General features: G+C 36.7%; 1 protein-coding gene and 1 pseudogene across 2 annotated transcripts in view; one reads left to right on the plus strand and one right to left on the minus strand.

Moving 5' to 3' along the window:
- Nucleotides 1-6,425, plus strand: part of TMEM135 (transmembrane protein 135) — a 261,010-nt gene extending 254,585 nt beyond the window's left edge. For both annotated transcript variants that reach the window (XM_025357908.1, XM_025357910.1), the window contains 3 exons: nt 2,428-2,526; nt 3,608-3,675; nt 5,467-6,425. In XM_025357908.1, coding sequence (XP_025213693.1) covers nt 2,428-2,526; nt 3,608-3,675; nt 5,467-5,599 — 300 coding nt within the window. In that variant the 3' untranslated portion in view covers nt 5,600-6,425. The remainder of the gene's footprint in view (nt 1-2,427; nt 2,527-3,607; nt 3,676-5,466) is intronic.
- Nucleotides 6,426-13,922: 7,497 nt separating this feature from the next.
- Nucleotides 13,923-14,621, minus strand: LOC112605937 (annotated as a pseudogene).
- Between the last annotated feature and the right edge of the window lie 420 nt (nt 14,622-15,041).

Here is a 15,041-nt window from a genome sequence, read left to right on the forward strand (position 1 = left end):
TACGTTAGCATCCTGCAAAGTTGACCAATGAATCTTTATTTTTAAAGTATCATTATGAAGATTTGGAGTTTAACATATATGATTTATTTTAACCCATTGCAATCATTATGCTCAAATTGTTCCCATATTTGGCCATGAGAGCTTCCTTAAGTTGACTCCTGTTTGTTGTAACATAACACCATTATCTTTGATAGCTTTCTTGCTGTAAGACAATATATTCCAGGCTCATCTGGGACATTTTCTGCCTCAGACATAGAATCAGTCTTCTCTGTAATGGCTCCCAGTTTGTTTTAGTGGGAAATGGTATTTAAAGATTTCAGTCCGGGTACTAGAGGTTATTTGCTCCCAGGCTAGTTACTGATTCTTGGCTTTCGCAGTGAACGGAGCTAGAGAATCTCCCTCCCCTTTCTTCTTAGAGACAGAAAATACATTTGGAGCATATTGATATTTCTAATTCAAAGTTAAGAGTATAGATTTTATTTAACTTGTTTAATTACTTGCTTTACCCAAATATGTGCGTGTGTGTGTGTGTGTGTGTGTGTGTGTGTGTGTGTGTGTGTGAGAGAGAGAGAGAGAGAGAGAGAGAGAGAGTGAGAGAATATATACATCATGAAATCAGGAGGACAGGCAGGAGCCAGATCATGTAGGATTTTAAAAGCTGGGGTAAATAATTTATTTTTTTTTTCTCAGTGCTCTGGAAACCACTGAAGAGTTTTAAGCATGGAAATGACAGTATTTAATTCACATTTTAAGAAGAACATTCTGGCTACTATATAGAGGGAGGCAGGACCGAAGCTGAGAGAACAGTTAGTCTCTGTCAGGAGATGGTGCCTTGCACCACGATGGTAGCAGCAGAGATGGAGAGAACTACACAGGTTTGGTGTATGTTTAGGAGTAGACTTGACAAGACTTGCTAATGGAGAGGAAAAGGGAACTGAGAGAAAGAAAATAATCCTTAGGTGGCAAAAATATATTCTTTAACACAAGAGGAAACCAATATTGAGATCTAGTTTATTAAAGGGGTTTTACAGCGAAGTGGCCAGAGTTTTTTAAGGCAAGCAATGGTATCTCTCCCTTTCTTGTGTCATCAGGCCATATCTGATCCTGGCAAAAGAAACTGGCATATAAACTGTGCTGGTGGAGACTTTAAAAAAAAAAAAATTTAAGGAGATTAGAAATTTAAGCTTGCTATGTCCTTTTGTGGAATTTGTTGCTCTGTTTGTTGTAATAGACAATCATTTTTCTATGATTGAAGTTAATTTTATATTAAAATGCTCTATTACTGTACAGTGAAAATGATATAAAAATCAACTGTATAGACCATTGTTTTCTAGGAACCTCTGAGTCAAATGCATATTTTTATTTAGTATATATTATGTTCTCATTACTGTGCTACATACTGGAAAGAGTATAGAAGTACAGGATATGGTTTCTATCCTTCATTAACTTAGAATCTGGTTTATTAAATGAATTTTATTATAAATAATTAGAAACACAGTTATTCTATCTATTGGGAAATAGCTGTTTCACTTAACATTTGTGTGATGCAGTTCTACCACATCTGAATTAAATTTTCTTCAACATGAGTACAGCACAATATATCTGTATCTTGCAATATACTGTTACTTTTTTTTTCAAAATAATGGCCAATGTATATTTATTTATCTTGTTTCCAAAATAGATTATAACTTGGTATATATCTTACAATTCTCATATATCCCAGTCTCTTACACATATTATGTACATTTAATCCTCAGTATATACTTTTGGGTTAATTTATATGTAAAGTATTCACCTTATCATTTCCTTTGTTGCTTTGCTCTTTGATTACGGTAGCTTATATAGATCTTGAGGATTCTTTCTGTGGCAGTTCAGTTGGGATATAATTTTAAAAGGGTCCGATTTACTTAGCAAGTATCTTAATGCCATAGTCTGGGGTAGGTATTGAAGACCATGCAAAGTTGAAGAAGAGAAGGTTGTTGCCACCTGTCAGTGACTTCTTTTGAGTTCTCATCTTGTTTATATTCTTTATTTTGTGAAGAACAGTGCCCAGCATGTAGATACCGTTAAATGTTTACTGAATAAATTAATGAAGGATGAACAGATCTATCAGGGAGGAGAGCACATGAGCACTGTACAGAAAGCATTGAAGAGTAAATATCATTTAAAAAGCAGAAATAAAATGTTACTGAATTTACAGAAAAGTATTACTGCTTGAAGCTGGGATTTGGAGCAAAACAGTGAGGGAAAGGGAAGGGCTGACCCTTAACATCGTTATGAAAAATGTGACATGGTTTGAGCTCTGAAGGGAGTATTAGGATTCAGAAAGGTAGAAAACATAGTTGTAGGCAGGGAGCACAATGCTCAACTATGTTTTTAATGCTGAGGTTTTTTCTTTATAACTCTTGTCTTATGCTTGTTTTGCAGACAATGTATTTCAAAGGCATTGAAGCAGGGAAGGTTCCCTATTTTCCTCATGCAGATACTATCATCTATTCCATCTCTACAGCAATTTGCTTCCAGGCAGTAAGTATAGCTTCTTGAAATGAGAAATTGAATGATTCCTGTTTCTAATGTACATTAATCAAATGGGAGAAAAACAAACTCTGGGAGCATTTCTTTTTACAGTATTACATTTTAAGCTTCTTTTTTTTGTTTTTGTTTTTGTTTTTGTTTTTCAGCAAGATAGCTTACAGGCTTCTGATCTTTAAACATGTTAACTTAATGGGCTAGGTCCTTTCTATGAGTACACCAATTTTTAGGTTTTAATAGACTACAATTTATAAGTAAATTATTATTCCAGTACCTTGGGAAGAATGCCCCAATTTAATTATCCTTCCCTTTGATTAGAAAAAAAAAAAGGATAATAGGGATATGCTGGTAATAGGCATAGGCATAAATATAAATAATTACATTTCTCCAATATTCAGAATGAGGATGAGGAAGAACTAGTTTCATATAAGCATTGTTCAGTCTCTAAATTCTGTAACCATTATTATTGACATTAATGGTGTTAGGGCTGTTTTAAAATTTTTGGGGAAACTTTTATTTGCTCTTTCTCACAAAATGCTGCCAGGTTGAAAAACTCATTAAAACTAATGAAGTATCAATATCTCAGCAAATCCTTCCTGATAATGACTATTCACTTAATTATTACTTCAAAAGCAACTTTTTTTTTTTTTTTGAGATGGAGTTTTGCTCTTGTCCAGGCTGGAGTGCAGTGGCGCAATCTCAGCTCACTGCAACCTCTGCCTCCTGCGTCCAAGTGATTCTCCTGCCTCAGCCTCCCAAGTAGCTGGGATTAAAGGCATGCACCACCACGCCTGGCTAATTTTTGTATTTTCAGTAGAGACGGGGTTTTTCCATGTTGGTCAGGCTTGTCTCGAACTCCCGACCTCAGGTGATTCGCCTGCCTCAGCCTCTGCAAATGCTGAGATTACAGGTGTGAGCCACCGCGCCCGGCCAAAAGCAACATTTTTATTTGAAGGCATATTTACGAAGATTCTTGATAGTTACCAACTTAAACATCAATACACCTTTGTGTATTTCATCACTTTCAGTTTTCATTTATACTTACTAAAAGAATTCTCAAATTTAATAATCTTAGGCTGTCATGGAAGTTCAGACTTTGAGACCATCTTACTGGAAGTTCCTTTTAAGACTCACCAAGGGCAAGTAAGTGACTAAGCAGTTTTCTTAAAAATATTATTAGTGGTTTTATCTTTTTGAGGGAATATTCTTTCAGTGGTAAAGTAGGTATTTATATATAAATAAAATATGAGCAACTTACTAAGAATAACATGGGGCGTTTTTTGAGTGATCATTATTCTGACCATTCTTTTCCCTGTATAATGTAGATGTTTTAAGTGGTCTAGATTAATATCATGTTGATTTGCTAACTACTGATTAATTGCTACATAAATACTTAAGTCTGACTGTTTGAATCATTGGCCATTTCTTTTTTATTAAAAATATTAAGCAGATTCATTAAAGATCATCTCTACTTAATTAACTGATTTCCATTTAGGAAATAGTCATATTGCGTTGCTTCTTGTTGTAAGTATACTTTCCTCTACCTTACGTATCATTTTTACTTTGTTTTGTTTTCTCTCCTGATCTTAATCTAATTCTTTGGGAGGCATTTTGACCTAATAGAAAGAGCATGGGTTTTAGAGTCAGGCAGACCTAAATTTGAGTCCAGCTCTGCTACCTTCAGCTGTGTTACTATGGAAAATTATTTACCCTCATGCGCGTAAGTTTTTTTCTGTCTACAATGAAACAATAATGCATACATTGTGTGGTTGTAGGAAAATCAAGATGCTCATAGTAGCACTGGGTAAATTGCACATATTACTATCATTACTAAGAATAATAGCAAATACTTGTATAGTGCTTACAGTGTCCAAGGTGTGGTTTTAAGAGGCACACATACAATATACACGTATACATAAATATGCATTTAATCCTTAAATCCTAACTCTATGAGTTAGGTACTATTATTATCCCTGTTTTACATATGAGGAAGCCAAAATGTACAAAGGGGTTAGATAGCTTGCCAGAGTCACTCAGTTAGTAAATGAAGGAGCTGGAACATAAATCAGGCAGTCTGGCTTCAGAACTTTCCCTCTTACCCGTGTTGCTGTAGATCCTTTATTTATTATTGTGTAATCATTTTTTTGTCATTTAGTTTTCTGCACATTAATGAGTTTTACTAGTTGATTATTTTGGAAGGGAACTTACTTTGGAAAAGTACTCAAAGTCACATTTATAGGCTGTCAGAATAATGCTGGCCAGTGATTCAAAACTAATTTCATTCAGCTGTTTTCTCCAGAAAGGAAATAAGGAAATGCTTGTGAATAAGCACAGAGACCCAGAAGGTCTATCCTGTACATTAGCTAAATTTGTGCATTTGAAAAATGTTATATATCTTAGGTTAGGTAATGGATAACATTAGGGTATGTTTTTACTGTGTTGTGTCTATTAGACATTTGAAAACCTGTATGCTGTTTGCCTTTTATTCATTAAACATTTCCACATTTGAATGTGTTTTCATTTGATTGTGAGACATTAAGATGTCAATTATGAGAGGAATTACATTTAATGCTTTTGCCTCATTGGTAATGTTAGTTCATTTATTGTTTAGTTTCCTGTGAATTTATTCATCATAAAAATAATAATGAACCTAATTTTCTATTTGATACAGTCTAGTGGAAAGAATTCTAGAAGGGTTTGAAATAATGATTGTAATCTCTGCGGTTTCAGATCTGGGGATTATCTCTTTAAGTAAAATATGAGACAGTGTATCGCGAAGAAAAGCATTCATGTGACTTGAATCTGCCATTGAATTTAGATCCTTTGCCACGTTAGCCTTTTCTGTTTTCCCATCCCACAAAAGATAAGTCAACTAAAATGAATTATTTTATAAACTATATTAATACTTGGTTTACTGTATTCTTTGTTTTACAGATTTGCTGTCATGAACCGAAAAGTCCTTGATGTTTTTGGTACTGGTGCATCTAAACACTTTCAGGATTTCATCCCCAGGTTGGATCCAAGATACACAACTGTAACACCAGAGTTGCCCACAGAGTTTTCTTGAAGATGACTGTAATTTATTAATGTGACTAAATGTTTCATTTTGAAGAGTTAATTATGTTGAACACAAAGGAGGGGGCCCAAGCTCGAACTTCAGTGTTATTTCAGTTAGAGATACTCTTTTCATTTGTGTTGTTTTTCTTATGAATCAGAAATTCAGAAGCCTTTTAGGAAGGTGTTGCTTAATAATTAAGCTTCCTCCATAGCCAGAATAAGATTCTGGATCACTGTAGTGATTGACATTATTATATATTATTGATCAAATTATGTCCATAAGCAATATTATATAATCTATGTAGAAGTGTAATAGCAAACAAGAGTACACTTAAAATTACTTTAAAAGATGTCTTTAGTTCATTCCAATATAATTCTTGATTAAAATTAGGATTATTTCTATGTTTTAAGATTTACAAAGGATCACGGGTACATGGATTTGGTCTGAATTTTTTTTTAAGTTTGGAATTGGTATCTGTAGTAGTGGAATGTTATAGATTTGAAGTAACTCTCCACGGACAGTGCTGCTTTCGTGTAGAGCAATTTAATTGGAGAAGTGGCCATTCTTTCTTCAGGGATGCAAAGATGGGTCTCATACCATTTGGATAAATGTCGTGGTATCCATGCTTTTCTTTCAACTAATAACATCATCTCTCTTCATGACCAGTTAGTTGGGATATTTGGCAGCCTAGCAAACCTATGTACTAATGGCAGGTTAGGGGTAAATGGAAATGGACACATCCAACAGAGTTGAAATGTATGTTTTAATCTTTCACAGAAGTATTACACTTGAATATTTAAAAACAAAACTTTTTTTTTTTTTTGAGACGGGGTCTCGCTCTGTCGCCCAGGCAGGAGTGCAGTGGCCGGATCACAGCTCACTGCAAGCTCCGCCTCCCGGGTTCACGCCATTCTCCTGCCTCAGCCTCCCATGTAGCTGGGATTACAGTCGCCTGCCACCTTGCCCGGCTAGTTTTTTTTTTTTTTTTTTGTATTTTTTAGTAGAGACGGGGTTTCACGTTGTTAGCCAGGATGGTCTCGATCTCCTGACCTCGTGATCCGCCTGTCTCAGCCTCCCAAAGTGCTGGGATTATAGGCTTGAGCCACCACGCCCAGCCAAAAACAAAACTTTTAAACTTCCTATAGGTTTATTATGTTTGTTTTCTTTTATATGGACATAATTCTTCAGAGCTCAGTTTATATGCCATTGTTGTGTTAGAAGGGATCAAAATCCTATGGAACAAAGTAGTCTTGGCAAGTTGGCAGTTTGTGTCCTCTCAGCTGTTTAACTTATGTAATGGATGTTTTGCACCTGAAAACACTATAAAAATCCAATGTTTGTTTAAAAAGTCCATTTTGTCACTAATTGGATTCAGGTTCTCCAGCCTTCTTCTTGAATATCATTGTCACCATTTTTACTGTTAGAATAAAGAGGTGACACCACAAAGTCCTGCTGATAATGAGAGTAGTTCAGGACAGCTGTGATTGAAATATGGTCACTATTTACAGTTTTTGGGAAAAGTTATACTTTTCTATGTTAATAAAAAGCTGAAGTGGTCTACAGTTAATGTAACATGTAGGGATGATGATATTTTTAAAATACATTTTGTTGCTAAAAACTTTTTAGGCCATTGCAAATTATGCAGTAGAACTTGTGTTGCAAAAGGAATTATAACCCACACTTTAAAAATGCTTAATCCCCCATATTCAATTTCATCAAGCCTTGTATACTTCTTAAATGTAATTCAATCCTTGGTTGTTATGGCAAATAGAAACCCAACAAAAAGACAGACTTGGGTACCATGGTAACAGAGCCACTTTATCATTTGGTCAAAATTTGGCATTATGATTAGCCTTTTAGAATCGACAATGCTGTTTAGAATTGGCAATGCTGTTAAAAGATCATTTTGGTTTCAGACTTCAAGGTTGATTAATAAATTTAATCTTAACTTTTTATTCACTGGAATCAAAATGATGATTGGTACTGTGTTTACTGTTTAAAATGAAGCACCGAGAGAGCACTGCTAACTGCACCTCATTTTCTTTATCCAGAAATTGTGCTTATATATTTTCCTGTCAGGTTAAAAAAGATGTTTTAATTCATAAATTATTGTTTTCATTGACACTAAAAGACTGTGATATTGAAAGACGAATTATGAAATTTGCTGAGATTGTTTAGTAAAATTTTGCTGGTCAAAAAGGTGTATTTCTACAATTTACTTTTTCATTTTTATAAATTGCAGTCATTTTTCAAATTTTATATAAAATGTAAAATGAAATAGCTATCATGAAGCAGAACACAATGATGAATGTATAGGTTGAGTGAATAGTTAACCAATTTGCAGTGGTGGATTGAGAAGTCCAGTTTGATTTCATTGGGACAGACTGCAAAGTATAGTTGTTTGAGCAAACACAAAGACACTTTGTGTTTTTGAAGACAATCAGAATGATTACCTTTCTACCTCTAACTAATCAGGTATTGATTGACAACTTTTTGGCATTATAAATAAAGTAAAATAGATCTCTGCATTCCAAAACATGTTTTTTAGTTTATTTATATCCTGAAGAAATGGTAAGTTTTCACTGGAACTGATTACAGTAAACAATACTATGTCCCCTTAATCTTTCTGACATTTTTATGTAGATAAAGATGGAAAAACAGTGCATTTGGGGCAGTGGTATTATGGTCATTTCATTGCTATTTTCTGTTTTAATAAAATCCTAGAACTAGTACCAACCGAGTAAAGATTGAGTTTGCAAGATAACAGATTGTCTCAAATCTATTCAATTCTCAACAGTTTTTCACCAAATAATTTCAGGATCCATTTTATTACGCATTTTTGAAGTAACACCTTTGGTTCAGTTATATTTTCTCATAAATTCTGCATTTGCTTCTGTAACTTTTTTCTTGAACTATAAGCATAGTCATCACTCAGTTGATATCTAGTTTATTTTTTGCCTTCATTTGTTGTTTAGTCAGTTGTTATTTAATTTAGAATGTTATCTTTTTTTGGCTCTCAGATTTTATAATGAACTTTTATTAGAATGAACATACATTTTTTTGATGGAATCCAAACTGAGCAAATGTCACACAGTATTTTCTTGTGCTCGAGTGTTCATCTCCTTGTAGATTGTATCTAGGCTAACATTTCATTTAGTTGTTAATGCTGACAGAATTGTTTCCTGGTTATATTTTATTATATCCGTGAGCTTCTGCGTGCTCTACATTTCATAGGTAGTGAAAAGCAATGTCCTTTACTCTCAAGGAGCTTTGTCCGCTTGCCTGTGTCACAACCTCTCCCTTGGTGCTAATTAGGAAGCTTCTTGTGGGGCTGAAGGGAAATGATCACTGGAGCAATGACCCAAATGTTGTTTTGGAGCAGATAAATTATTAACCCAGAGATTCCTTAAATTCTCCATGTGATTTAATTTTTATTTTTTAAGATGGGGTCTAGCTCCATTGCCCGGGTTGGAGTACAGTGGCGCAGTCGTAGCTCATTAAAACCTCAAATTCCTTGGCTCAAGCAATTTTTTCCCTTCAGTTTCTAATAGCTGGGACAACAGACATGTGCCACCATGCCTGGCTAATATTTAATTTATTTATTTTTATTTTTTTTGTAGAAACAAGGTATTGCTATGTTGTCCAGGCTGCTCTTGAACTCCTGACCTCAAGTGACCATCTTGGCTTGGCCTCCCAAAACTCTGGGATTCCAAGTGTGAGCCACAGTACTAGCCGTATTTTTATTTGTATGAGTAATAAGTAGTTTGACACAGCAACGAAGTTGTCCTTTATTTCCCAAAGGCAAAAGTATACATTTCTTGCTAAGATATCTTATAAACATTCTCTCTCCTAATAACTCCTCGTAATCATTTTCACATAGTCATACTTCACTCAGCTGAAACCGAGTGGCCAAGAAAAAAATACAAGAAAAGGAATAAGAAGTGAATATTTTCTTTAGGGCTGCGCTTTGAATGTGATGAGTAATAAGGTTACCTTCATTGTGGAGGTGATGTTTACAGTTGCCTCCAGCCCTTTACTGTTGGTGCTGAAGCCACTGTTGGTGCCAGCTCTATAATTTCTTCTTGAGGAATTAACAAAGAAAGGAGTGTCAAGGACTGAGATGACCCTGAGATTGGGGTGCTGTCTTGGATTCTACGGCTGCTGGCTGCTGCGTAGTACTGTGTTGCTGTTTAAAGTAGTAACCTCAGGTGACTTTGTAATAGCCCTGTAGTTGCAAAACGGGTGACTACAAAGAAATGAAACTGACTCTAGTGTGTGACTTCTGGAAACAGAAGTGGAGCACTAAGTTGGCCATGATGTAGCTTGTGTCCTAGGACTGCAGCAGGGTAGTGAGTGAACGGCCTTAAGCTTACAGCTTGAATAAGAATGTGTGCTATTTTACACACAGAGAAAAATGATTGACTTTTGGTTGGAGGAAAGAATTTATATCTGGGCTTTTGGAAATGATTCTGTTGCTGTTTTATGTGGGCTCTCTCTCTCTCACTGCCCCCTCCCCCCACCACCTTGTCCATTCTCTGCTTGCTGGTGTTACTTTATGTTAACTATTCTCCTTGGACTTCATTGCAACCTTTTATGCCAGCCGTTGAAGTGAGAGGCTCTGAAGAGATCATAACGGTGATAACAATGGAGTAAACATTTCCAGGGACGCTGATTTTTTTATATGCTCTGCATTTCTTAGGCAGAATGATGTAGAAGATAATTGCACAGATATGGAAGGAGATTTTTCTCTGTATGTGAAGCCTTTAAATCCAGAACAATTAATTTCTTCTCTTCTTACAACCCCGTAACATCACTTGACTCTGGAATTTCCTATTTTCTTTTACTTTCTCCATTTTTTTTCCATCTGTCCCTCCTACAAATGTGTTTTATGTGAAATAATGTGTATTGAGTTTTATTGTTTCTCCCCGCAGACCTGAAAATCCCAGTGTATTACCACAGACACATATACCATCTGGTCAACAACAGGGACATCAAGGCCAAGTGTAGTTTACACTTCTTTCTTTAGCTCACAAACTACTATAGCTTGCCTGTTCAGTTTTTTTTTTAAATGTTCAGTTTTGTGCCATACTCTCCCCCATCCCCAGCCTGCTGCCTCCTCAGAGCATAACATTCTAATCTTGTCAGACTGTGGGTAATAGGATGTTCCCTGGTCTTGGCATAGAGGCCATAGGCATACAACATGCTTTTATCTGCCTTGCTTAGACTCAGCATCCCTTTCTGTCTTGAGATGTTCAGGCTTCCACAAAGTAGACCTGTAGACCTATGTTGGCTGAGGTCACCCTTGCATTACTACTTTCCTCCATCTCTGAACTAGCACCGGTTAATTTTCGAAGTCTAGTTCTTCAACGTCTGTTAAACTTTTTCCAGTAGTTAATTAATCTCTTAAATTAATTTTCTTTTCAGATTATTTTTGGTCACCTAAGAGGACCCTGAAGCTCTAGTAGCAAAGGCTGAAGTACATCCTGTGGTTGGTCATTATGGTATTGGATGCCAAAAGCAATGGGAGAGAAGAGACTATAAACACATTTCAAGCCTTATCTCTTTTCTCCTATTCCTTTCTTTACCTTCCCTGACCCGTGCTTTCCTGCCATATCTTTGCTATGTATTTCTTCATCTTGAGTTCTCAAGGGAAAAAACAGAAGTACTTGTTTTTCTATTTATTTCAGGGAAAATTGAAGGTAAATAATATCAGCAAAACTTCAGGAAGAAATTCAGTTGCATCTGAATCTGAGTCTGCAGTTTTTGAGAGCCTCTCAATGCTCAGGGATACCACTAAGACTCTCTTCAGAACCAAAAGGTCAGGATAAATGAATCTATGAAACTAGAGGCATAATTGAATCATCTGAGGACCTTTTTTTTTTCTTTTTCTTTTTTTCCCTCACTAGAACTCTTCCTATAACTTGGATTAAAATTCAAAAATGGGATTGCAGTCATTGTTAATTGCTCAACTAGTGACAGTTTTTCCTTGCTGAGGGAACACTGATGTTGTTTAAGACAGTTACATGCCTAGCCCTAGGGATGAATCATAATTGTTCTAGGCCTTTCATGTCATTCCTTTCTTCTTGTCCAGATACTTTTCCAACCAGCCTTTACTCAGATGTGTTCACGTTACCTTGTTTTGACCAATAAAGTGTAATGGAAAATGTGGGAAACACTTGGGAAAATCTTTCCTCTCTGCTTACAGGAAAGTTCTTTTTAGCTCTTTTTCTCTTGTTCAAGGTGTTAGTATTAGTCAATAGGGTCTAAATCTGTGGCAGCAATCTTGCAGGCATGAGGTGAAAAGTAGAAAGATGAAAAACTAGCATGTTAAAGATGCCAGGTCAGAAAAATGGAAAGAACCTGCTTCCGTGAGCCACTGAATGGGTGCCAATAACCATACGCATTTGGGCATTTTCAGAAAATAAACGTCTGTTTCTTAAAGTTCTGTATCAGTCAGGGTTTCCCAGAGAGGCAGAACAATAGGGATCGAGAGATACACAGAGAGAGATAAGAGAGGGATGGAGAGAGACACACAGAGAGATATGAAAGGCGGTTAAGGGAGTTGGCTCATGTGATTGTGGAGGCTGAGAAATCCCACCACAGGCCATTCGTAACCTGGAGACCTTGGGATGCTGGTGGTCTGGCTCAGTATAATTCCAAAAGCCTTGGAACCAGGGAAACTGATGGTGTAATTGATGGTGTAATTCTCAGTCCGAGGCTGAATTCTCAAGCCTGAGAACCTGGGCGTGGGATGGGGGAGTGATAGTTTAAGTCCTGGAGTCCCAAGGTTAGAGAGTCTGGGGTCCTAATGTCCAAGGGCAGTTGGAGAAGAGTGTATCCCTGTTGCAGGGGAGAGAGAAGCCAATTTTCCTTTCTTCTGTTTTTATCCTACCCAGGCCTCCAGTGGATTGGGGGTGCCTGCCCATATTGATGGCAGATCTTCTCTGCCTAGTCCACTCTAACTCACATGCCAGTCGCCTCTGAAAACACCTTCACAGACACACCCCAAAACAATGCCTTACCAGTTCTCTAGATATTCCTTAATCCAGTCAAGTTGACACCTAAAATTAATCATCACAGCCTTTATGGCTTTATTAGCCAAGAATTCTGTTACTTTCAGCTGAAAACATTTCTAATAGACATTCCAATTCTGTGTAGATCAGACCTGAGTTTCATTTCCCATTATATCCTTCTCTCTCTTGATTTAGAATTCTCTTTTTGTCCACTCCGCTATTTTCTGTATTCAGTATTCTAAAATACTGTCAATCTCATCTTTGAAGGTTTTGCTCATCTTTAAAACATCTTAGTTGATTATGTTTTATGTGTTGTTTAATTAAGGAATGAATTTACTTATTTTTATTTCAGTAGCTTTTGGGGTACAGGTGGGTTTTGGTTGCATGGATGAATTGTATAGTGGTGAAGTCTGAGATTTTAGTGCACCTGTCACCAGAATAGTGTGCACTGTACCCAATATATAGTTTTTATTCCTCCCCCTTCTGAGTCTCCATGGTCCATTATATCACTGTGTATACCCTTGTGTATCTACAGCTTAGCTTTCACTTACAATTGAGAACATACAGTATTTGGTTATCCATTCCTGAGTTACTTTACTTAGAATAATGGCCTCCAGCTCCATCCAAGATGCTGCAAAAGACATTATTTCATCTTTTCTTTTTTATGGCTGAGTAGTATTCCATGGTGCATATATACCACATTTTCTTTATCCACTTATTGGTCAGTGGGCACTTTGGTTGATTCCATATCTTTGCAATTGTGAACTGTGTTACGATAAAAATATGCGTATGAGTGTCTTTTTTGGTAGATCTCCTTTTAGTTCTTTAAGACACCTCCATACTGTTGTCTATAGAGGTTGCACTAATTTACATTCCCACCAGCAGTGTATAAGTGAGACAGGGTCTCTGTCACCCAGGTTGGAGTGCAGTGGCATGATCATGGCTCACTGCAACCTTGACGTCCCAGGCTTAAGTAATCCTTCCACCTAAGCTTCCCTAGTAGCTGGGACTACAGGCACATGCCACCATGTCTGACTAATTTTTGCTTTTGTTTTTTGTAGAGACAGGGGGCTCACTGTGTTGCCTAGGCTGGTCTTGAACTGTTGGGATCAAGCAGTCCTCCATCCAAAGCCTCCCAAAGTGCTCCAATTATAGGCATGAGCCACTGTGCCTGGCCTAATAAGTGTCATTTTTAAAACATCAGTTTATTAACTACATAGAAATAAATCTAAAAAGATTCTGCAAAAAAAAAAAAATCCTTTAAACGTGTTTAAGTAGATAGAATATCTGAAATTCTGGATTTTTCAGTCACTTCATTATTATGCTGTGGCAGCCAACTAATCCTTAACTTCAGCTGGATGAAATAAACTTCCTAAATACAGCTTCATTGCAGATTCCAACTTCTATGTTATCTTCTGTCATTTGCCTTTTAACACTTCCCTTTAGGATTAAGATGGCTATATGAATGGCATTTTAAGTTTTAGATCTTCTTTGTATCTTCTCTCAAAGAAAGTTTTCCAATTCACACAGTTCTTTCCCGTCGCTGTGGCATTCAAAGAAAGCTCCAGATGGATCTGCCTGAGTAAATATGTCTGTCCCCCACAACCACAAATAAGTAGAAAGACTCCAAATGGACAAATACCACCAGACTGGGTGTATTTGTGGATCTCAGAAGCTAATTTCTCTACCAGCTGAGTTGTGGGAATGGGTTCTTGGTAAACAGGATAGTATTGCTGAGCTAGCTTTTGAACTCTGTGCACAAGCACTCTGTAATCTGCACCCATTGCCACTATACACCAAACCTGTATGTTCGATAATTAGTTCCACTCTGTGTACACTTTGCTCATCATACAGAATAGAATTCTGCTCTTCTCAGTTGCTAATACCATGCCATTTGCTGCTTTAACTCCCACTGAAAGGGCTTCTCCAGCTAGAGCAGCCAAAGCCTATTCAATAGGGACAAATTTACTAGACAGGCCCAATGTAGTCGGTGAAAAGCTGTAACTATGATCCTCCATCTTTATCCAGATAACCCTTTTCTCATCTTTTATCTCTGTCTTAGTGCAGCAGTTCACTCATACCCCAAATAAAGCACATTTCATTTGATTTTCATTAGCTGTGTATTCATCTGTTGCTCTTTTTAGGTGGTGGTATATATTTGAAGAGCAAAGACTACAGCTTATCCTCTATCTGAGTGTATGTCAGGCCTTTATATCGGGAGTGGAGTTAGGATGGGAGGTGGTGTTCTCAGCAGCTGCTTGTTGGATGCCTGCTAACTTTATGGAGTCTGCAGACCAAAAATTCACACTTAATTGTCCCTATAAAAGTCTGGAAAATATTATTCTTACAAATGATTTTGTAAATACTGCAGGAAATTGGCTCCTACTACCATCCCAGCAGCTATTGAAGCCAGTTTGGCTTCAGGTCCTAGACAAATG

Source organism: Theropithecus gelada, chromosome 14 (genome assembly GCF_003255815.1).
Source record: "Theropithecus gelada isolate Dixy chromosome 14, Tgel_1.0, whole genome shotgun sequence".
Taxonomy (NCBI): domain Eukaryota; kingdom Metazoa; phylum Chordata; class Mammalia; order Primates; family Cercopithecidae; genus Theropithecus; species Theropithecus gelada.